Here is a 23,290-nt window from a genome sequence, read left to right on the forward strand (position 1 = left end):
ACTGGGTAACATTTGTATCTGATGTAGCCAGTGTCATGTTAGGAAAGAAGTCAGGAGTAGCAACCAGGCTGACCTTGAGATTCCCAAAGCTTTTTGTATGGCACTGTATGAACTGACTTGAACTCGCTGTGTCAGATGCAGTTGCTGAGGTAAACTCTGTCAATCACTTCAAAACTTTTATCCAGAAGCTATATTCTCTGTATAGTACGTCAAACAAAAATGAGCGTGAACTCAATTTTGAGTCAAATTCAGATCTGAAGTATTTTATTTAAATAAATGTTCAAAAAATTACTGAAACACCATGTTTGCCTCATCTATATTTTACATTCATGCAGGCTGCCTGTGTGACCAGTAATACCTACAAACTGCTCCTGATCAAGTCATGTTAATTTTAAAATAGTGGCACACTCTGGCCCATGCTATGTGTTGCAAATCAGCTGTTCAAAGACACAGTTTACAAAAGAAGAAAGAAAGAAAGAGAATAGGTGTCATTCCAGGAATAAGGAATAGTTCACTCAAAATGCATAATTGTCTCTCACTAGTCTGTGGGCCAGTATTGGTTTAGTAATTTCATAATCCATCCTCCCTGAGATCAAACAGCAGAAATTATGTGACAATGAGCAAATACTACTGACGGATTTTTGGGTAAACTAAATAGAGTAGTCTCAGATGTCACTGTTTCTAAAACAGGGCGTTTTTCTGGGCTGCGTTGAAAAAGGGTAAAAATTTAGAGTATACCCACTTCTCCAGGGACCACTACACCACTGATCTTAGTACATCTTAGTACACATTAGTAACGTGGCGAGATTACCTTTTGGGCTGAAAGAATTACAGATGATTGGTATTGTTGGTAAGATTACGAGATAGCAGGCAGAAGTTATTCTTACCAACTAAACGATTCACTCTCAAACAGAAGACAGATGAAAACCAGATAGATACACACTTTCCAGACATTCCAGCTTGTTACGTATTTTAAGCACATAAACTGCCCCCACATAGCCACAAGGAAGCAGAATCGAACACACAAGCTGCATTACCTCCACATAGCCACCAGGAGGCAGGATCAGATATATAAGCTGTAATTACTTCGTATAGGCCACGCCTACTTCACATAGGCCACGCCTACTTAATACAAACGGGGAGCGGGAGTCAGATGAGGTCTGACTCCCGCTGGAAGATAGCTCTGTGGTATCTCTCTCCACGCGTGTTAAATACAATTCCCTCCTTTTGCTTCATAGTTACCATACCGAAATACTTTAACAAATAAAGTAAGTTAAAAGCGACCCGGATTGAACTACTTTCTTCAAGAACACGACAAGCTCTTTAAATAATTTTGCCAGACACCAAAACTGCTTCTCTTTTTGTAGTAGGTTAAGCAAGTATTTCAGACCAGACGGGCCACACATCAGACTTCCACCGCTTAAAAAGTAGCTTTGCAGTGTTATGAGAAGCTAGCGACAGCAATATCTAGGCTAGAAACCCAATTGGAACATTTTAAGTTACCAACTCCTTTCTAACTAGACATTTTACTGTAGATACATTTTGCTTAAGGCCAAAACTACTTTTCATCTTGAAGTTGAATCGCCTAGCCTACTGACACAAACTTACGTTAGCTTGCTAGCACTAGCAAATTCTATAGGGCCTAATTTCATTGCTAGACAACACTGTTTTCTACTGTTTTCCACTGTTTTCCATTGTTTATGCAGTGTGTTATGTATGTAAACAGGGGGAATGGAGAAGTGTAAAATATGTAATGAGTCATTCAGTGATGAAAACACATCGGTTGTTCTACGAGCAAAAGGGAGCAATGGTGTGAACTGTGCCAGTGCTCAACGTGGAAGTAGCTTAGTGACAATTCCTGGAGAAAATATTATAAGTTATAATGTAGTACCATCTTTGCAACAGCCACAAATCAAACATAATCTCCGCTCAGAACAGAACTTCAATTTTCAAGAACATTGCTTGTTCTGTGGACAACCAACTGAAATAGATAAGAAAAATAAGCACAGAGAGAACATTTATATCTACCAAGTAAGAACAGGAGACTTCCAGGAAAGGATTGTGGAGGTTTGCCACTTAAGGAACGATGAATGGTCTGATACAGTTTTGGGGAGAATATCATCTGTCCATGACCTTCATGCAGCCGATGCAATGTACCACAACATATGCAACAGTAACTTTCGAAATATGAAGAATATTCATTGTCAATTCTCTGCAAACCCAGGCAACAAACCCAAAAGATTCAAAGTCGGAAGACCTGAAGATTATGAGAGAACAATAGCTTTCCTAAAGGTGGTAAACCTTTTAGAAGAATATGATGATGAACAAATTACTATTCAAGACCTTATGGTAAAGATGACAGAGTACTTACAAGACACAGATTGTGAACCATATTGTGCAAAGTGGATGATAATTAAAATAAAGGAACACTTTGGAGATAGAGTAATGCTGACTGGCCTGGAAAATCAATGTGTGGTCACTTTGGGAGACACAGCCCACTCAATTCTTCGTGAATTTCACAAGCAACAAAAATCGAATAATCCAGAAGACGAGAAGCTGAATATAATTAAAACCGCTGCAAAGTTAATTGGAAGTGATGTCAAATTCATGGGAGTCCTAAACGATTCTTACCCAGACTCAAGTGACATTGCAGCTGCTGCAAGCTATGTTCCAAGAGTCACTACAAGTTCTACTGAGGAATATGTTTGCTGGTAAAAACATTGATACAAAGGTTGCATCAATCGGACAGTCCATCATGCAAGCAATAAGACCAAGGACGATGATTGCACCTCTTCGGCTTGGCCTAGGGGTCCAGATGCATCACCATTTTGCATCACGCTTTTTGGTAAACACACTCCATGAGCATGGTTTTGCCTGTTCCTATGCAGATGTGATGAAATATGAACGGAGTGCAGCAGCGGCACAAGGGACTGAGAGCCATGGATTCACAGAAGAGCATTATATACAATATGTTGCAGACAACGTCGACCACAATGTGGCAACCATTAATGGTACTGGGACGTTCCATGGAATGGGTATAATAGCTTGTGTTACATCAGGAATGCAACAAAACAAACCTGTTCCAAAGATCCAAGTGACTGCTGCAGATATTGCTGCGGTTGGTCGCATAAACATTCAGTACTTTAAGTTTCCTCCTATACGTGAACCTATTCTGTATCAGCCACTGGCTCTGTTGCCAGCAGATAACAAAACATCACAGCTGGATATTTTGTGGAAGACATCCCTACTCTTCACTCTCAAAGGCCATCATGGTCTGGTATGATGCAGATGCTGCATCTAGGTGAACACCCTGGGAGAGCTTCAGTAACATTCCTTCCAATGATTGATCTTGATCCCATTGATGAATCCTGCATTTACTCAACATTGAGGTTTGTGGCAAATCAAGCTCTGCAGTATGATGTGACCCCTGTTCTGACGTTCGCCTTTTCTGGAAAGCCTTGACCATTATCCAGTCTCAGCCAAGCAACAATGATCTCAAGCGAATAGTCCTCAGGCTTGTGGGATTTCACATGCAAATGAACTTCTTGAGTAGCATTGGACATTTAATGGCAGGGTCTGGACTGGAGGAGCTACTAGAGGTGGTGTATGCTGGAAATACAGTGTGCCACATGATGTCTGGCAAGGCTGTGTCCAGGGCGGTTTGTGGTCACATGCTAGTGGATGCCACACTTAACACCATGTTGCTGGCTGATGCTTACAATGTGCCACTACCAACCAAAGACACAGCAGAACAACCTCCAGTTGAGATGACCCCTGTCGCTGATACTGAGCCAAATGAGGAAGTTCCCGATACCCAAGAAACAGTCACAACTGACTTGAGTATTGCAAGTGAGCTATATGACCAAGTCATGTCCTCTAATATGCCGATAGAAGAACTTTGTTCTGCTGAGGTTTTGGAGAGAATCCAGAGTGCACTCAACAACAAGAAGGAAACAATGCATATTGTTTGAACAGCACAGCTTTGGCTGCAGTACATGGACATGATGGATATTCTGAGAAACTTCATCAAAGCTGAGAGGACAGGCAACTGGAGATTGCACCTTCAGTGTGTTCATGATATGCTACCCTACTTTGCCGCTTCTGGACACTAACTATATGCAAGTCAGCCTATTTATACCTGCAAATGATGACAGCCCTACCTGAAACACATCCAGATGTCCACAAGAAATTTGAGGAGGGATTTCACGTAGTGAGGCGGAGCAACAGGTATTGGGCTGGACTGTCCACTGGTCTCATTATTGAGCAGGTGCTCATGAGAAGTGTAAAAACACATGGAGGCTTAACAAGAGGAAAAGGATTTACAGAGACTCAACGCTTGGTGTGGGTCCTCTCAATGCCAGCATGTGCAAACATCAACATTGCTATGCAGTCCTTCACGGGTGTCTCATATGAGACCAGCGACCAACATAAAGACCTGTCCAAGGCCAGGCAGACTAGAGATGTCAGTGACACTCTTGCCCTGGTCACCTATCTCAAAGAGAAAGACCCATTCACTGAGAACCCTTCCCTGCACAACATTGCTAATGATATGACAGCCCAGCAGGGAGTCAATGTTGAAAAATCAAGGGAAATTGGGTGCAAGATTTTGGAGTCTATGTTAGGGACACCAGTGGAGGAATTCACCTTCTGGAAAGCTGACCAAGCAGTGACACTTGCCTCTAGACCAACTGTCAAGATCAAAGGAGAGACAGTGGTAGTGGATACACGGCTGAGAGACCGTTGTGAAGATATGCCATCACTGTTCAAGTATGAACTCTGCAGTCACCCGCCTGCTTTGTTTGAATCATCCTACCTCTGCCTACAGGCAAACAAGGCAATTCTTGCCGATGGAAATCTATTGAGCAGCAGCAAAGACAACCCAGCAGTGATGTCCAGCATGTCCTTGATGGGGGTGCATTACTACATCGTCTACTATGGCCACAAGGGTCCACATATGACCGTGTGTGGGAAATGTATGTCAGATATGTCACACAGAAATATGATAAGGCTACTGTCATAGTCTTTGATGGCTACAAAGAAGAACCAACAATAAAAGACGCCACTCAACTGCGTCGAACAGGTGTTACTCCCGGTGCGACTGTATACTTCTCTGGTGACATGATCATCCAATCCAAAAAGTACCAGTTCCTTCAAAATAAGGAAAACAAACAGCGGTTCTTGGTTTATCTCAGTGATAAACTTGAGAGGGCTGGGTGTATCACAGATCATGCAAAGCACGATGCAGATGTGCTCATTGTCTCTGCAAAAAACATGGACTTCCTTGCACTGACATTTGCGGAGAATGTCGTTGTACTAGCTGCACGAACTCACAGTTACCTGATTTCTCAGATGAAGAACTAAGAAAAGAACAAACCAGGAACTGATATAGGGGGTGCCAGAACCAAGAGCCAGAGAGAAGGGGGCGAGGATCCAGGCTGGATTAAAAAAAAATCATAAAAAAAAAAGAAACCACCAAAAAAACACCTCCCCTTTTGTTGCTACCTTGTCATGGTGGGGAGGCTTGTGTTCCTCCGTGGCCCTGAATACTATACCGGCGGGGGTTATACCCCTGGCAGGTACTACCAAGCCAGACAGTTTTCAGGTTAGAGGCCAGTCTAAAAGCAGCAGGATGATTGGATGAAGATTGGGGCGATATATTTATCATATATATGAATGGTGTTTCTGCAAGTTAGGACATATTTAATAAGTTTGGAGCTCATTTGCATGTTCGAATTCATTTCAAAAGAAACTTGTAATACAAAAAAAGTTACTTTTGGGTGTATTTGCACATTTTTGGTGTACATTTTTTTTTACTTTTCATGGGTACTTTCATTGTGTAAAGTTTCATTTTGATAGGAGTAAAGGAAAAAAATAGCCCCATTGGGGTGTATTGTTGTCTGGCCTTATTGGCACACATCTCGGATTGATGAGAAATTAACATATTTCCTCAACTACGATTTCTTAGGACTTTTAGTATGTTGTCCTGGACACCTCATAGAAATGATCTATGCTGAAAAAATATATTTTACAATTAGTCTGTCGGAAAACGCTACTTTGCCTGTGTGGCGGGGCTCAGTGTAAAAGACAATATGAACGGGGGAAGGGGGAAATAACTAAAGAGGGACCGACAACGCCACCTGGGGAATTACACCCCAGGAAATATAGAACAAAGAAAATTAAACTATGATATTACAGAAATAATAAGGACACAGGTTTGAGAACTAAAGAGGCAGAGACAATAAATATACTAACTTTCTTTTATTACAATAATAACTAAATAAAGAAAACTGGAGCAAAACCAACCAAACCAAACAGCAAAACAGGGGTTCTAAAACCCAGCAACGCAATGGTCAAACAATTAAACAGATAAAGGGAAAATAACACAAAAGCAAACTGAACTAAAGCAATCAAAACAAAATAGCAAAACAGAACCAAAACAAAACCAAAACAAAACAGCACAGCTAAAACAGAACTAAAACCGTACAAAACAGCAGCAGGGATCCTAAAAACCAAGAGACACTAATTAATAAAAGTTCAAATGGGAACTCAAAACTGTTAAAAAACAGGGACCCTACTAACCACCCTAGGAGGTAACCAACAGAGGCTGAGTTCAGCCATCTTGGCCCTTTTATCTTGCAACTGGGTGCAGGAGGAGGAGCTAAGATGGGGTTGCATTCGCAACTCCTACTGAGGTTCACTACACCTGGACTATTAGGCGCGCGTAACATTACGCACGTTACGCGTTCAGTGTGGCCGTACCTTAAGGCGCGTTGAACCATTTTTGTGACACACAATGTTTAAGCGTCAGGTAAGGCGCTTAAACATTGTTGTTTGCCAAAGGACTGATGGTGTTTAACCTCGCGTGACCATCCCGATATTCACGTTTCGCAATTACGATCAGTCGGACTTGGCTTATTAAGATCCATCAGAGGGCCGCATGAGTCGGTGAGCGGTGACTCCCACTGGACTTCTGCACCTGGGACGCGCCCACTAGACTTCTGACCCTGGGACCAACCTGGAGTCGATCCAGAACATGGAGAGAGGCCAGTGACCAGGCAGTGGATAGTCGACGTCCTCCAAGTTCACAGCCATGTTTAGTATTATTAATATACTTGCGGGTCTGGCCATTGTGCCATTATTTCTTTACATCAGGAATCCGTATATCTTTCACGACCTCGGCTATGCGTTTCGAGCAATTAGATGCGTGACTCGGATGAAAAGAAAGCAGAAGTTAAGTCCGTCGTTTTTGGGATGTTTCCTGGAGAAGGTAGAGAGGCACCCGCAGAAACCCTTCATCGTCTTTGAAGGCACCTCTCACACATACAGTCAGGCCGATAAACAGAGCAACAGGATAGCCCGGGTCCTGTCGACCCACGCGCAGGTGAAGGGAGGAGACACCGTCGCCCTCTTCATGGGCAACGAGCCGCTCTACGTGTGGGTCTGTCTGGGCCTGGCCAAGGTCGGCTGCATCGCCTCTCTGCTCAACAGCAACATCAGGTCCAAGTCCCTGCTCCACTGCCTGTCGTGCTGCGACGCGAAGATCCTCATCGCTGCTGCAGGTGAGCACCTCTCTTCAACAATCATAGACTCCTTATCCAGAAATGGGGATATACGTTTATGATGGTGTATTCATTGTCTATTGGTGCAGTTGGCTCAACTATTAAAATCAGGTGATTCGGCTAAATCAAACACGATTCTGTTTCACCCACCGGAAACTTAACCAGGCTGTGACGTCACACCTCCGTTATTAAACCTCCAACCCGAGGAAGGGTCTGCTCGGCATGGCTTGCTCAAAAGTCACCCTTAGCCAATGGTAGCCATCGGTAGTCACCACTGTTTATAAACACGTTAACAAAATTTACAGGGGAAAAAACATGTCGGGAATAATGAGGTTAACCTGTGGCTCTTCCTCTCGTTAACAACTCTGCTCATGTAACATTTCTGCTCATGCTACATGTAACATCATGTCCAGGTGAACTCTGAACAAGTGAGGGTCTCTCATTGTGAGTCTTGAGTCACTAATTGTGACTCATTGTCACTCAACACCTTGTTGATGGAGTTATCCCTTGACTGCATATTTATGTAGTCCAGGGGAACCTGTATGACTGGAAGAGGCCAAACGGCCATCAACCAGTTAAACTGCTCCCCCTTCCGCCTGACCCACCGACCTGCCCCCGTCTCCCCTCAGATCTACGGGGGGCGGTGGAGGAGGTGATGCCCACCCTGCTACAGCAGGGGGTCCGCGTGTTCATCCTGAGTGACGACAGCGACTCTGAGGGCATGGAGGGGCTCAGTGCCAAGATCCAGCAGGCCTCGGACCAGCCCCTGTCCCCCCACCTCAGAGCCAACATCACCCTAAAGGGCCCAGCGATGTACATCTACACCTCAGGGACCACCGGTATGTGGCCCCGCTGGTCCTCTCTCCCCAGCCAGCTGAGAGAAGCTGTTCTGCGGCTGTGACCTCGGGTCCGTGCCGCGTGTTTAACGGGCGTCCTCTTGTGTGGCAGGGCTCCCCAAGGCGGCGCTGGTGACTCATGAGCGGGTGATGCAGGCGGCACTCATGTTTAGTTTGTCTAACGTCCGGGAGAACGACGTCCTGTACCTGTACCTCCCGCTCTACCACACCTCGGGCTTCCTGATGGGGCTCTGTGGGGCCATGGAGACAGGTAAAGGCGCTCGCTGGGAACACCTCTTCCTCTTCCTCTTTAAAAGAACGTGTATTCCTGGATCATCAAGATCTCACAATGACTGAGACCTGGTAATGATTCTGAGTGAATCTATTCTGAATCCATTTAATAAAGTAGATTAGATAAGATTAGATTAGATTAGATTAGATTAGATTCACTTGATTGTCAATACACAGTAACAGGTTACAATGCAACAAAATGTAGGTGGGTTTTACCAGAGTGCAAACTTCAGTTTTAGCAACATGCATCTATAAATTTATGTACAGTATAAAGTCTGTCCGGCAAATAGTTAATTACAACAGTTTTAATTACAGTTAAGTGCAAGTAGTGCAAAAGAAAGTGCAAATGAGCTGTAGGAACTAGGCAGTATGAGATAGGGATGGGTACTTTGTAAGCAGTCTGACAGCTGAGGTGGTTGATCTTGGAATAGCGACTAATCAACCAGGAGATGTCCTTAAGGTAATTAAATGTGGTAACTTTGTAAAGCAAACTTAACCAGTCTTGGTAGTGAAGTACATCATGGTTCAATACAGCCCCTACAGTAAGGACAAACAGCCCTGTCAAGCTTTGTCCCCGGCATCCATAAGACTTTTGAATGGTTGAACCCCTCTTTGAACTGTATCCTCTCGTTTTAATACCTGGAATCTTTTTGAACTGTATCCTCTCGTTTTAATGCCTGGAATCTTTTTTAAATTATTAATTTATTTCTCCTCCACTATGGAGGTAATGCTATTTATTCATTAGGCTTAGGCAAGGATTTTTTATTTTCTGCGGGGCTGAAGGTGTGTGTGCGCGCGTGTGTGCGTGTTTTTGTTTATTGTATGTACTGTTGGGTATGGACACACCATGCTGCTCCTCCACATCTGAAGTTCCGAACGTTAAAATAAAGTTATTTGAATTGAATTGAATTGAATGATTCTCAGATATTTCCCTCTGCTTTTCCAGGGATAACTGTTGTTTTAAGACGAAAGTTTTCCACTTCCCAGTTCTGGAACGACTGTCGGAAACACGACGTGACGGTCATCCAGTACATCGGCGAGATCATGCGCTACCTCTGCAACACGGCGACGGTACACACACAGAGCTCCTCACTCATCATCAAGATCATCTGCTTATTCACCTGTATAACTCATCATGGCAGCTGCTTATTCACCTGTATAACTCATCATGGCAGCTGCTTATTCACCTGTATAACTCATCATGGCAGCTGCTTATTCACCTGTATAACTCATCATGGCAGCTGCTTATTAACCTGTATAACTCATCATGGCAGCTGCTTATTCACCTGTATAACTCATCATGGCAGCTGCTTATTCACCTGTACAGCTAAACAACAGTTTGGATAGAGACAAGAGGAGACAAGATAAGGGCACTGATTACATCCTTCCTCACCTTCTGTCTCCTCCTCCTTTTCCTCTTCCCAGTCTCCTAGTGACAGAGACCACAAGGTCCGCATGGCCATCGGAAACGGCATCAGAGCTGACACCTGGTCCGACTTTCTGCAACGCTTCGGAGATATCCGTATCTGTGAATGCTACGGAGCGACGGAAGGGAACGTTGGTTTCATTAATTACATCGGGAAAGTTGGCGCTATTGGAAAAGAGAATTTCCTTCAAAAGGTGAGTGCAGATGATCTTGAATTCCTGAGCAATGGCGTTCATTCAGTAGATGTTTAGTAAGGATATTTCGAAGCATGCAGAGTACATCAAATCAATGCGTCATTAGGCATTGGTTCTAAGTTATGTCCCATGTGCCTTGGATGCCTGGTGTTTATGGTTCTTGGGTTCCCTCTAGATGACAATACCCTACGCCCTAATAAAGTATGACACGGAGAAGGAGGAGGCGGTCAGGGACTCCCGGGGATTCTGTATCGAGGTCCCGAGGGGTGAGAGACAACGCACCCTGTCAAACACACTTTGAGAAATCAAAAGCCCCGATGGTGCGCAAACGTCCAGATCTGAACGAGTGTGTTGTTGACTCCAGGAGAAACCGGTTTGCTGGTTGGCAAAATCACCCCGAGGTCGGAGTTCAGAGGTTACGTGAAGAACAAGCAGCAGACGGAGAAGAAGAAGCTGCAGGACGTCCTGGTGAAGGGAGACGTCTACTACAACAGTGGGGACCTCCTGCAGATCGACCACCAGGGCTTCGTCTACTTCCAGGATCGGATCGGAGACACTTATAGGTCAGTGCAGATAAGGAAAGCCTAACGACTAAGAGACTAAGATCCTACGAAGACATTCCATGTCCGTTAACGTCTGTGGTTGAGTGAATGATTCAGTGTTTATTGTTGTGGATCTACGGCCTGATGTCTGCCTGTCACACACAGGTGGAAAGGGGAGAACGTAGCCACCACCGAGGTAACGGACCACCTGGTGATGGTGGACTGTATCGAGGAGGCTAACGTCTACGGGGTGGCCGTCCCTGGTAAGAGCTTCCTACTCCTCGTCTCAGCGTCATAACTAACATCATGTGACCCTGTGAGTGACATGAAGAGCACTGTGTGAATGTTTGATTTGATCAGGGCACGAGGGGAGGGTTGGAATGGCGGCTCTCACGCTGAAGGAAGGCCAGGACTTTGACAGCAGCGCTACGTACCAGCAGGTCAAATCCTGCCTGCCTGCGTATGCAAGACCCCAGTTCATCCGGATCCAGGTAAAGCGGGCGCAACATGTTCAGCATACCCGTCTAATACCAATATCAATTCTAACTCCTCAAATCAATTTGCTTTCCCAAAATAATTGGTATCGATCATCAGGATGCATTGATAGTAACCGGAACCCATAAGCAAATGAAGCGTGGGCTAATGGAAGAGGGATTCAACCCTGCGGTCATCAAAGACCCGCTGTACTACCTGGAGAGCAGTGAGGGCTATGTCCCCATGACCCAGGATATCTTCAACAGCATCAAAGAGGGAAGGATCAGGCTCTGAGCCATCAAAGCGGGGAACACGGCCGAGATCTGCCCTGCACGGCGGATATGACTTCAAAAAATAGGTTCTGATTTAGGATCATCAGGGAGTAATTATGTTAATGAAATTAAGCCTATATTTTAGTTTTAATAAAACACAATCATCTGTATAATAACTCTGTAATACATCTTAATATTGCATCATATGTGTATCTTGCTAAATCATCGTATTAAATATACTTTTTTAAATAATGTACAGTGTTTTCATTTCAAAAAAATCAAAGCTTGGGCAGGAAATGTGTGCAGGACTAACAATTTGTCGGAAAACCCGAGTGACAATAAATGATTATGCTGTTCTTGATGAACTTGGCTAAAGATTAAAAGAGCAAACACTGAGTAACCTTTGGTCCATTTTGAACAGCGAAGAGTGTTTACACTACAGGCAATCCTGAACAAGTCTAATTACTGGATGGGACTCTTAACCGGTTATGACTTTGTTACATTTTTAATTTTTAATCATCTTCTACACTCTAGCTGTTATATAGTGTATTCCTAACCAATAGGACGGGTTGGATGAGCGGTCAGGTTCAATGACCCCGTGGCAGTCGGGCCTCTTCTCTTATGACCAGCCTGGGGAGCGGGTAGGAGGGAGTAAAGCCCAGCAGGAGGGAGGGGACACCCTGAACAGGCCTTTCACAGGAACTCTTGATCATCGCCGCGGCTGCGGCTTCAGACTCCGTCATGCTGAAACCTCTTGCGGTGATATCAATACTGCGTTTATTCAGACGTATCACAATATCAACAGAAGAGGAGAAAGCAGAATGAAGTTGGAACTCAAATACAGACGAGAAGAGAAGTACGAAGTAGCTTCACTCCGTTCTCACTGTCGCCCGATGGAAACGGGAACACCTCGGTGACCCTTTCTCCTTCTGAATTCCCTGGTGCTCCGACTACTCTAGGGGCCTTATAGTGAGAAACGGCTTATGGATGATGGCTGCTTAAACCTGCCATCATCCACACACTCAGACAGTTACCTATGCCCAACTATTCTAAATGATATTGTAACTTCCGATTTCTTTTTATGAAAGAAATTACACATAGTTAGTTAGTGAGTAGAAATATTCGCCTGGAACGGAACGTTCTGCTCGGTCCATAATTAAACATTTATTATGTTTGATTCATTCTCCTTCCTACCAAACGCACTACATTTACCCCATCTGCACAATAATTACCATCTTGCCCTTTGTCCTTTGTTGTTAGGACCTGGTGTTTAAGGAGTCAGCTGGTTTTAACAGTAACAATCCTTCGTGACAAACCTGCTTTTGTTAATTTCTTTATTGTTCTGAAAACATTACATGACGGCCTTTGTCTTGGAAGCCAACATGAACTTATTTAAAGTGCCAGTGAAATAAATTGGATGAATAACTAAGAACGAATAATAATGTTCTTGTGCATCTTTTTTGTGTGTGTGTGTACTAGTGTGTATTTTATAACAAAAAAAACGTTTAACCTTTGACTTCTGCCTCAAAACTACGCAGTCAACATGTCAACATCACAGTGTGAGAAGGGAGAAATAAGTTTCTTCATTGCTCTGTGTTTATCAGTGTCAATCATTCGGCAGAAAGAGGTTGTGAAATGGGCCTTGATAAGATAATACCATTGGTCAATCATTGATGTTGTTGACAGTCAGTCTTTTCAATGCAACTTGTATCAATCGTACGACACACTTAACCACAGATGTTAACCGGCCCAAATGTGTCATGTTGCAGGCGATGTGGCTGTCGGTCAACGACGACCTCACAGCTGTGTGGACCACACACACGCGCGCACGCACACACACACACACACACACACACACACACACACACACACACACACACACACACACACACACACACACACACACACACACACACACACACACACACACACCTCTCCAGGTATGATATCAAAGGGATGATGGTAAAGTCAGTCAGAGGCTCCCCTGTTGATAATGCTCAGCTAATGATACATGACGATAACAGGCAGAAACATTCTGTCCAAGTAGTTTCAAGACTTCAAGCTAGTCGGTGGAATAATAAGTTTGGCCGAGGATTTCGCTCCATTTACAATCTGACCTCTTTCAAATTACAGTTTGACTTTCCCCGAGCAGATGGAGTCGTAGGTGTCCTGTGTGAGGGGGCTGTACGTCTTCCTGCCGGGGTCCACGATGAACAGCGGGTCCCGGATGGTGTTCGGATCAAAGCCTTCCTTCACTAGCCTGAATTTGACCTGTTTGAACGTGCCGGTGAGTTCAGGGTCATTCTGGAAAAGAAACGTCCAGTCAGAGCACAGGCGACCGGTTAGGATAGTATACACATAAAGCATCTGCAAAAAGAAAACATTATTAATGGTCAATAACGTAACAAAGTAAAGGAGATGGTTATTCATACGACTCAATCCCCCAGCGCCACCACCTGTCCACCTTAACGTAGGGGTGTAGCGCTGGGTTTTGGTTCTACTCAGATGCCACCAGTGGCTGTACAGAACACAAAGTAGTTAATGGGAACCAAAAATAGGCAAATACAATTTAGCGTCCTCTGTTGGAGGCTGTGGTGAACGAAGTACTCAGACCACATACTTGAGTAAAAGTTTAGATACTTAGTGTAAAATATTACTCCAGTAAAAGTGGAAGTACTCCCTTTAAACGTCGTAATTCGAAGGCTAAACAGACACACAAGGACAAAAGCAAAGTTTGGAGAAACCCGCCCAAACTGCACGAATCACGATTTGTTCTGATTGGTACACTTTTGGATCTGTCACTTTATTGTCTATGGTCACGCACGCACGCACGCACGCACGCACGCACACACACACACACACACACACACACACACACACACACACACACACACACACACACACACACACACACACACACACACACACACACACACACACACACACACACACACACACACACGTCTTGGAAAGGAAGGAACGACAGGTTTTTCAAATGGAGTGGAGTAAAAAGTATGATTTTCCCCTACAAAGTGTAGTTGAGTAAAAGTCTCACAAAATAATGATACTCAAGTAAAGTACAGATACACTAAAAAGTTACTTAAGTATGGTAACAAATTACTGTCCACCACTGGTAGGATGGTACCATTAGTACGGTTCCACTTAGATAACATTGACATATCTGGCTTACATTCGACTGCTGAGGCAAAACATGTTTCTCTTTTTTGGTAATTTCCATCATATTCTGCCTAAATCTGCGTATCTTGTGACTTCTTGTGCCTAACAATTGCACTCCCTTGGGCTTGCAACATGCACTTGACCGTGTGTGCCGTTTGATTGGCCTCCTGTCCTGCCTCTTCAGCCATTGTGTTGAAGCCCAGCAGAAAGCCACTACTGCTTCCTTTTTAGATTTCCTCCCACTGTATCTGCTCTATTTCCATTTTATATTTCTCTAAACACACAGGGTGCTTCACAGCTTGCACAACACTTACTCATATCCTCTACACCAGGCATCTCCAAACAGCGGACCATGGTCCGGGTCCGGACCAAGTGACGGTCCTATCCGGACCCATGACCAATTTAAAATAATGTTGTCTTTTGTTTTTTTTAATGTTTTGTTTTTTTATGATTTTTCACTATACAAAGCATGATTATGTTACATTTCTCACTGAAACACAAATTGAAAGGCAGAATAGTCCATAGTACAGCATAAAAACAGCGAAAATTAATGATTTTCACAGGGCGAAGATCATGCACTCACCGAACTCCCCCCTCCCTCCGTCTGTCACGACATGTGCGTAATAGTGTCACTCAAAAAATAGCCAATCAAATCGTGTTTACCGGAAAAGCGATTTGGAATGAGAAAATGGCTTGCTCGAAAATTAGGAAAGTTGACCACGAAAACAGACATTTTAAAGATGAATGGACTGACCAATACATGTTCATTCTCCCGCAAGGCAGTACTAAACCTTTGTTGTGTCTTTTATGTGTTAAAAACCGTGGCGCTGATAAAAAGCAGGAATATTAAGCGGCATTACGAATCCAAACACAGATCCTTTGAGGAAGAGTATCCCCAGAAGTCAGAAGTAAGAGCGCGGAAAATATCCAAGCTGAGAGCTCAGTATGAGAGGTCTACGCGAGTCTTCACACACTCATTTACAGGCCAGCAACGTGCAAATGAATGCTCACTTAGGATTGCATGGATTTTGGGGCAACATAAAAAGACTTTCAGTGATGCGACTGTTGTGAAGGAGTGCTTAGACGCCGCTGCCGAGACGTTACTTGAAGTTAAACAAAGGGATGAATTGTATGAAAAAATAAAGCAAATCCCAATGTCAGCTGCAACGACAACCAGAAAATCTGAAATGTTATCAGATGATGCACTGTCACAGCTTGATGCGGCTGTTCAGAGTGCCCCATGCATATCCTTAGCCATTGATGAGTCTTCAGATGTAACGGATAATGCCCAGCTTTTGGTTTATGTGCGATTTTTTCATCAAGACAAGAAAGAGATCTGTGAGGACCTGTTGGGTCTAACACCACTTGAGACACACACAAGAAGAGAAGATATTTATGAGGCTATTAAGGAGATGTTGTCAAAGTGGGGGTGTAGGAGCCTAAATGCCTATTTGCTTTATTTAAGTTCATATTTTACGATGACGTTTGGATTTTTATAAGTGAAATAATATAATAGTTAATTGTGTTAATTTAGAATATATAGAATTTTATTTTGAAATTCACTTGCAATATTTTTGGTGTGTGTGCACATTTAGTTACTTTATTTTGAAGTGTGAGAGGAACTTAATTGTGTTAACTACCGGTGACAGTCACACAGTTTTTTGACCTCTCACTCTCTTTCTATCTCTTACCTCTAATCATAACCTCATTGTGGAAAAGGATTTTTGTATTTTGCGTTTTTTCATTGTTAAGTAAGCTATTTGGAAATTGAAAATAAATGCATCTGAAATTGTAAGGAAATATGCTGTGTTGATTGTATTTGACAAAAGTAGGCTATTAGGAGGTGGAAGGTTAGAGGTTGGGACCTTTTTTGGAAGGAATTGTAAGTAACTGGACCTTCAATTTTATTTGAAGACCCCTGCTCTACACTCAACACGCAGACACACCCTGGACCATTCCCCCTCTGACAAAGAAAGCGTCTGCATGTTTACAGATTGTACCTCAAAAATGGAGATCCCTCTAAGGTAAGGAACCTTTGACCAAATAACTCCTTAACACTAACTCAGGATCTTAGATCTTAACGAGTTGGCAATAACGAGTTGGAACTAACAAGTTAGCAGTAATGAGTTGGCACTAACAAATGAGTGCTAACGAGTTGACACAAACGAGTTGGCACTAACGAGTTAGCGCTGATGAACGAGTGGTGCGTCGACGTTTTCCCTGGCTGCAGGGCCGGCGCTGGCCGTTTCGGTGCCCCAAGCGACTCGACAATAAAGTATGCCCTGGACAGGACTTCCGAGCGTGGGGGGGTGGGTGCACCGAGCGCCGGCCCTGAGTGATAGACTATACAGTTAAGAAAAAACAACGGTGGGCCTCTTCATAACTAATTTATATATTTTTGTAATTCGATAATGTAATAATGTTTTTTGGTTTTTGTTTTTGAAACCTTAATTTTTGGGGGGGCAGCGGGCCTGCCTGGCTGTTACCTGGATCCTGATAAACTGCGGCCAAGCGAACTGAGGCAGAGAGTAGCTGATGTGAGCGAAGGTCTCTCTGCAGTCTAAGGTCATCCCCTCTTTCAAGGTCAGCGTGGCCATCCCAGCCCTGCCTTCGTGCCCTGGAACGAGTCAGTAGTCTTTGTCAGGTGATGGAGTTAGGACTTAAATGGTCTCCAACTAATCTTCATCTCAACATGTCAGGCAGGACGACATTTGAGACGCCGTGCAGAAAGAGTATTTTCTGACCTGGCAGCTGGACTCCGTACACATTAGAATCCAAAACAGAGTCCATCATGGTCAGGATGGAAGCCACCTCTGTGGTGGCCACGTTCTCTCCTTTCCACCTGCAGAATGTGAGTCAGACAGGATTTGAGGAAGATTTTTGAACTTTGTGGCTCTAATGCATTAGCAATCATGAAGTGGTTAATGAGTGGCACACAACACATTGTCACTATGGCTACAGCACACCAAAACGGTGGTAGTGTTCAAACATATGTGAATACTGAGCATTCATGTTATCAATGCATTCACAGTTTAACTTTAGTAGTTAACGACAGCATCCATCGCGTGTGACATCAAGACCCGAGCGCACCTGAAGGTGTCCCCGACGCGGTCCTGGAAAAAGATGAAGCCGTCCTCATCGATCTTCATCAGGTCTCCGCTGTTCAGGAACAAGTCCCCCTTCTCCACCACGTCCCGCACCTTCTTCTTCTCTGTCTGCTCGGGGTTGTTTAGGTACCCCCCGAAGGGCGTCCTGGCCGTGATCTTAGACAGGAACAGTCCGGTCTCCCCTTCGGAGGGAAGGAGAAAGTTCAACTGACCTGTACTCCCCGAAACCTTTCAGCTGAATGCGAGTCTGTCCGTTAATACGGTGCATGTCCTGTACAACTGTTCTAAGGTTCTAGCTGTTTAACAGAACCTTGTTAGAACTCACCGGTTGGAACCTGGACACACAGGCCGTACGCGTCTCTGACCAGCTCCTCCCTCTCCGGGTCGAACTGAACGAGCACATAGGGAGCGACCCTCTACCGTACAAAACAGTTCACATCATCATACACTCACTATGGGGCCTCATGTAAATGACATGAAAAGGGTGAGTCAATCATAAAAAGTAAATCATTCAGCCAATACAAACCATCCCCCCCAGAAACATAGCGTAGATCAATGGTTCTTAAACTTTTCTAGTTCTCCTAGTGTAGCCCCTTTCAGATGTTTTTTCAGCCGAGTACCCCCTTTACCTAGCCTGGCTATTGCCAGACCAAGCTCCATCGTAGATTGCACGTTGGTCTGGGGAAGCTGCCGTCATTTTCTTCAGCACAAGAGGCGTGATAAAGAGGCCTAGTTCAACTGACTCTGTACGCAATTGGCTGCTTGCCGTTGCCTCCCTGTCGTCATTGTGTTAAACCAGCCAATAGCGCGCCAGGGGGAAAAGCCAGCTTGGTGATTGGCTCCCGCAAAAATGTATCGGAAGCAGAAAGAAATGTATCACTCTTCTCCAGACCCTTCTGCAGGGCGAATTCAAATCGCTGGCAGAATGGGCGGGGCTTCCCAGTCTACCCTTCACCAGCACAATTATTTTAACATTAAAAGGGTGCATTTACTCACAATTAAATGAGAAACACGCTGATTTTCTATTGCAGACTTTTCAGAATTTAACCTTCCTCAGGGTGAAAAAAAATTGATAGTTGGATTATTTTTACAGCAGTACCCCCATTTGAGCACCACTGGCGTATATCACACCGAGAGCAGTAAAAGGACCTCCGATCCCAGACGTACCCGGTGGTAGAAGTTGACCTTCCCAACGGCGCCGACTCGTCCGGGGTAGTTCATCAGTGCCGTATTCCCGTCGCTCGACCCGTAGAACTCCGTGATCCTGATCTTCCCGAAGCGTTGCAGGAAGAGCCTCCACACGTCGGCGCGCAGGCCGTTCCCCACGACGATCCGGACCCTGTGGCGCCGGTCGTCTGCCCCCTATGGGGGCAGCGTGGAACAGGGAGGAACAAGAGCATGTTGTACGTCCTGGCACTTCATGTATGCACTTATTGGGTGTTGTACGTCATGGCACTTAAAAACAGTACTTAGCATGGTGTAGCATCTTACCCAAGCTATCTGTGGTGTATACGGGGAATGGGTTAACCTAGTGATTGTTAGTGCTTGGCACTTGGTTCTATGAACATCCTTACTGTACCGACAGAGATATGTTGTTTCTCTTTCTTCTGACAAATGGATTTATAAATGTAAATGTAAATAATCTATGAATACATCTAGTAGAACACATGAATTGATCCATTTTGAGGTGAATGAATGGCTGAATGTCTGGTGAAGGGCTGCAGGTGAGGTGGTGAGCTGACCGCGGGCGTGTTGCAGAGGTAGCGGAGGATCTCCCCGATGTACAGGATCACCGTCACGTTGTGCCGCCTGCAGTCCGCCCAGAACTGGGAGGCCGAGAACTTCCTCTTCAGGACCACCGTGATGCCTGGAGGAGGAGGAGCAGGAGGAGGAGGAGGAGGAGGAGGAGGAACGTGAGGTAGAAGGGGTTCCCCTTGATGTATGTATGTAACTCAATGTTATATTCTAGTCTTATGTCACTAGAATTGCTGAAGTACTGAAATCAGCATTACCAAGCCTTTGCAAAATTGATTTGAAACCATTGTTTACAATAAAGGTTATTATATTTTATAGACTGATAACACTGATTCCCTACTTACTACTAACTGTAGAGCCACACACAATCCTCTCTCTCTCTCTCTCTCTCTCTCTAAAAGCTGGAATAAACATGCTTTTGGGTCATGGAGTAATGTGATCAATTAAACATTAAGCAAACATTATGTCCCCACTATGAAAGCCGCGGGGAGCTGGTGTCCAGAAGGACCTGCGTGTGCTGCGTGTGCGTGTGCGTGTGTGTGTGTGTGTGTGTGTGTGTGTGTGTGTGTGTGTCCGGTGATCGCCCTGTAAAGCGCGCGGTGATATTTTGTTTACTTATTAAAAGTTGGCGGAAGCGGTTGAAAGCCCTGTGTCAGTGCGTGTACCCAGGGCCGTTGCACCAAATTCTGGGCCCTGTATACAAGAGGTACTGATGGGCCCCCCCAAATTCCCCCTATGAGACCCCATCGCAGAATTGTTGACGGGGAGGGGAGTAACTAGTAATCAGTAATCTGATTACTTTTTCAAGGTAACTGTGGCAACACTGCCTGCCACTCACCTCTCTATGGCCCCGCCCCTCATCTCCCTCTGGCCCCGCCCCCAACCCTCTCTAGCCCCGCCCCTCACCTATCCCTGGCCCCGCCCCTCACCTCTCTCTATGGCGCCGTGCAGCCCGGCGTGCAGCCCTGACATGTGGTACAGAGGCAGCGTGAGGTAAAGACGGTCCTGGGCGCCCACGTGGGCGTGAGTCAGGAGGAAGGCCGCTGCCCAGGCCTTGGCCTCCGTGCTCACCGTGGCTTTGGGCAGACCTGGAGAGCAGAACACAGGGAGCACGGCACGTACATCATCCGAAGGACGTCCAGAGCAGCGCATCCTGCTGCAGCAGGATGCACACGCATCCTGATTCCAGCGCTAGTGAGTTGACTGGTAGTGATGCGTATGCATCACTACCAGTCAACTCACTAGCGCTGGAATCAGAGAGCAGCTGTCAGATATCTCTGACCACCAGGTGGGACGTTGATAACAAGTCCTTCAGTGGATATATAAAGTCATATAGTGACAACACACAAGGCCGTGGGCCCCAGGTGAAGGCTGTGTGTAGGCGTGTGAATATGTATGTTGTATGTCCTGGCACTTAATGTATGCACTTATTGCACGTTGTACGTCCTGGCACTTAAATACAGTACTAAGCATTGTGTGGCATCTTATCCTAGCTATCTGTGTTGTATACGGGGAATGGGTTAACCTAGTGATTGTTAGTGTTTGGCACTTGGTTCTATGAACATCCTTACTGTACCGACAGCGATACGTTGTATACGTTGTATCTGTGTTGTATACGGGGAATGGGTTAACCTAGTGATTGTTAGTGTTTGGCACTTGGTTCTATGAACATCCTTACTGTACCGACAGCGATACGTTGTTTCTCTTTCTTCGGACAAATCTACTTATTTAAAAACTTACTTAAAAGTGTCTGCTAAACGCCCTTAATGTAAATGTATCATACTACTCCCTTAGGGGGGGCTGCTTCCTCTAGCTCACCTGTCGTGCCTGAGGTATAGAAGTATGCGGTGGGGCTTGTGGCCTTCACCTGAGCCCTGAGCTGGGGGGACAGAGGCTGGTCCGAGGCCTGCTGAATCTTATCACTGAGAGCCTCCAGGCCCTCAGAGCCACAGGCCTCCCCCAGGATGAACACTCGGATGCCCTTCTGCCGCAAGCTGGGCAGCACCTCCTCCACGGCCCCCCGCACACCTGGGGAGGGGGAGCACAGGTGAGGGCGGGGTCAGACAAGGCTTTGGGGAGGGAGGGGTTAGGGCCGTGGTCCGCTGACATGATCAGGTTTGATCCATAACAGCCGTTCGATGATAAAGGGGTGATATTGTGCCACCAGGCGTGAGCGTGATTAGCCGTTACAAGCTGTTTGAAAATCTGCCTTTTCCTGTGTTTTAGTGACATCACAAGTGGGCGTGTCCACCTAGATGTATGATGGATAGATCAGCAACATTTGCTACAGTCAACTGGGTAGGCTGGTAGACTGATCTGTCCAATATACATCTAGGTGGACACTTGTGATGTCACTAAAACACGATTTTCAAATGGCTTGCAAAGGCTAATCACACTCACCTGGTGGCATAATATCCCCCCTTTAAGAATGGACGCAATAATGCCATTGTAAGAGTTACTTCTCTGCCTGAGAGTGAACTGACGTTTAAACCCGACCTTGATTGACGAGCCTACATCAATATTGACAAATAAACGGGACGCATCCGTACCTGCGTCGGCGATGAGGACTTTGGCGCTGGTGCAGGAGAGGCACTGCATTAGAGGGCTGGCTCTGATGCCGTAGTTCATCAGGGCAGGCGCACAGCCCAGTTTTGCAAGTCCGAGCAACAGCCAAACAAAGAGCGGCTGGTTCCCGAGGAACAGCGCAACGGTGTCCCCTTCTCTGAGCCCGGCATGCTGCCTCAAAGCCCGGGCCACCTTGTTGCTCTGGAGGTCCCCATCTCCGTAGGTGAACAACTTGTCCTCGAATATAATGAAGGGCTTTGCTGGCTGCGTTTTGGCCAGCTCCAGGAACCGATCAATCACGGTGAAGTACGGCGTGGTCTGCAGGAACTTCGCTCTTTGTTTACTGATCCAAATAATTATACGAGCGTGCATTAAATCCTGCACAAAGTAGGGGAATTTCCTGTAAAGTAATACAATAATGATAGCCAACCCGGACAGGATGGTGAATAAAGTTTGCATCATGCTGATGCAAGTTCTCGCAAAGGGTTTCCCTCCTTTGAGCTGATGTTCGCCTGTGAAGGGTCTGTTGATTCCAGGTTGACTTATATAAGCTGTTATTCAACAAAAATATGGAACCGTTACGCCTTTTATGTCCACCGATAGAAATGTGTCACCACCTTGTGGCGTTTGTACCAGCAGTTAGGACTTTTAAAACCATTAACTTCACTTTGAGATCGAAATGGGCAGTAGGGCCGACACAAGAAGTTTCAGGACATTCTGATGTGGAGTTCAAATTAAAAGCCCACTAGATATTGAAATATTAGACATATTACATATGATTTTGGATTCAATTTAAAAGGAAATGCCCTGTTATTCCAGGCTCATTTCACTTCAGGATTATACTTCACGATCCCATAGGGTCACCCAAGAAGTTTCAGGCATTCTGATGTGTAGTTTCAAATTAAAAGCCCACTAGATATTGAAATATTAGACATATTACATATGATTTTGGATTCAATTTTTAAAAAATGCCCTGTTATTCCAGGCTCATTTCACTTCAGGGTTATAGTTCACGACCCAATAGGGTCACCCAAGAGGTTTCAGGACATTCTGATGTGTAGTTTCAAATTAAAAGCCCACTAGATATTGAAA

At 45.0% G+C, this 23,290-nt stretch overlaps 2 protein-coding genes across 2 annotated transcripts; one reads left to right on the plus strand and one right to left on the minus strand.

Moving 5' to 3' along the window:
• Nucleotides 1-6,793: 6,793 nt before the first annotated feature.
• On the plus strand, nt 6,794-11,616 carry LOC307075765 (long-chain fatty acid transport protein 2-like; the record flags this gene model as incomplete). The annotated part of the gene is made up of 11 exons (XM_079736460.1): nt 6,794-6,808; nt 7,082-7,559; nt 8,189-8,398; nt 8,508-8,666; nt 9,633-9,757; nt 10,112-10,306; nt 10,482-10,572; nt 10,671-10,869; nt 11,014-11,111; nt 11,209-11,339; nt 11,443-11,616. 11 exons carry the CDS (start codon nt 6,794-6,796, stop codon nt 11,614-11,616), a joined length of 1,875 nt encoding a protein of 624 aa, XP_079592586.1.
• A 1,732-nt stretch (nt 11,617-13,348) lies between these two features.
• Nucleotides 13,349-22,660, minus strand: LOC307075971 (long-chain fatty acid transport protein 2-like; the record flags this gene model as incomplete). Its single annotated transcript, XM_079736759.1, has 10 exons — nt 13,349-13,898; nt 17,258-17,388; nt 17,516-17,613; nt 17,862-18,060; nt 18,204-18,294; nt 19,046-19,240; nt 19,621-19,745; nt 20,563-20,721; nt 21,452-21,661; nt 22,183-22,660. The coding sequence occupies 10 exons, from the start codon at nt 22,658-22,660 to the stop codon at nt 13,722-13,724; spliced, it is 1,863 nt and encodes a 620-aa protein (XP_079592885.1). The 3' UTR covers nt 13,349-13,721.
• Nucleotides 22,661-23,290: the final 630 nt, after the last annotated feature.

This window comes from Pollachius pollachius (assembly GCF_949987615.1).
Source record: "Pollachius pollachius genome assembly, chromosome: 5".
In the NCBI taxonomy this organism is placed as follows: domain Eukaryota; kingdom Metazoa; phylum Chordata; class Actinopteri; order Gadiformes; family Gadidae; genus Pollachius; species Pollachius pollachius.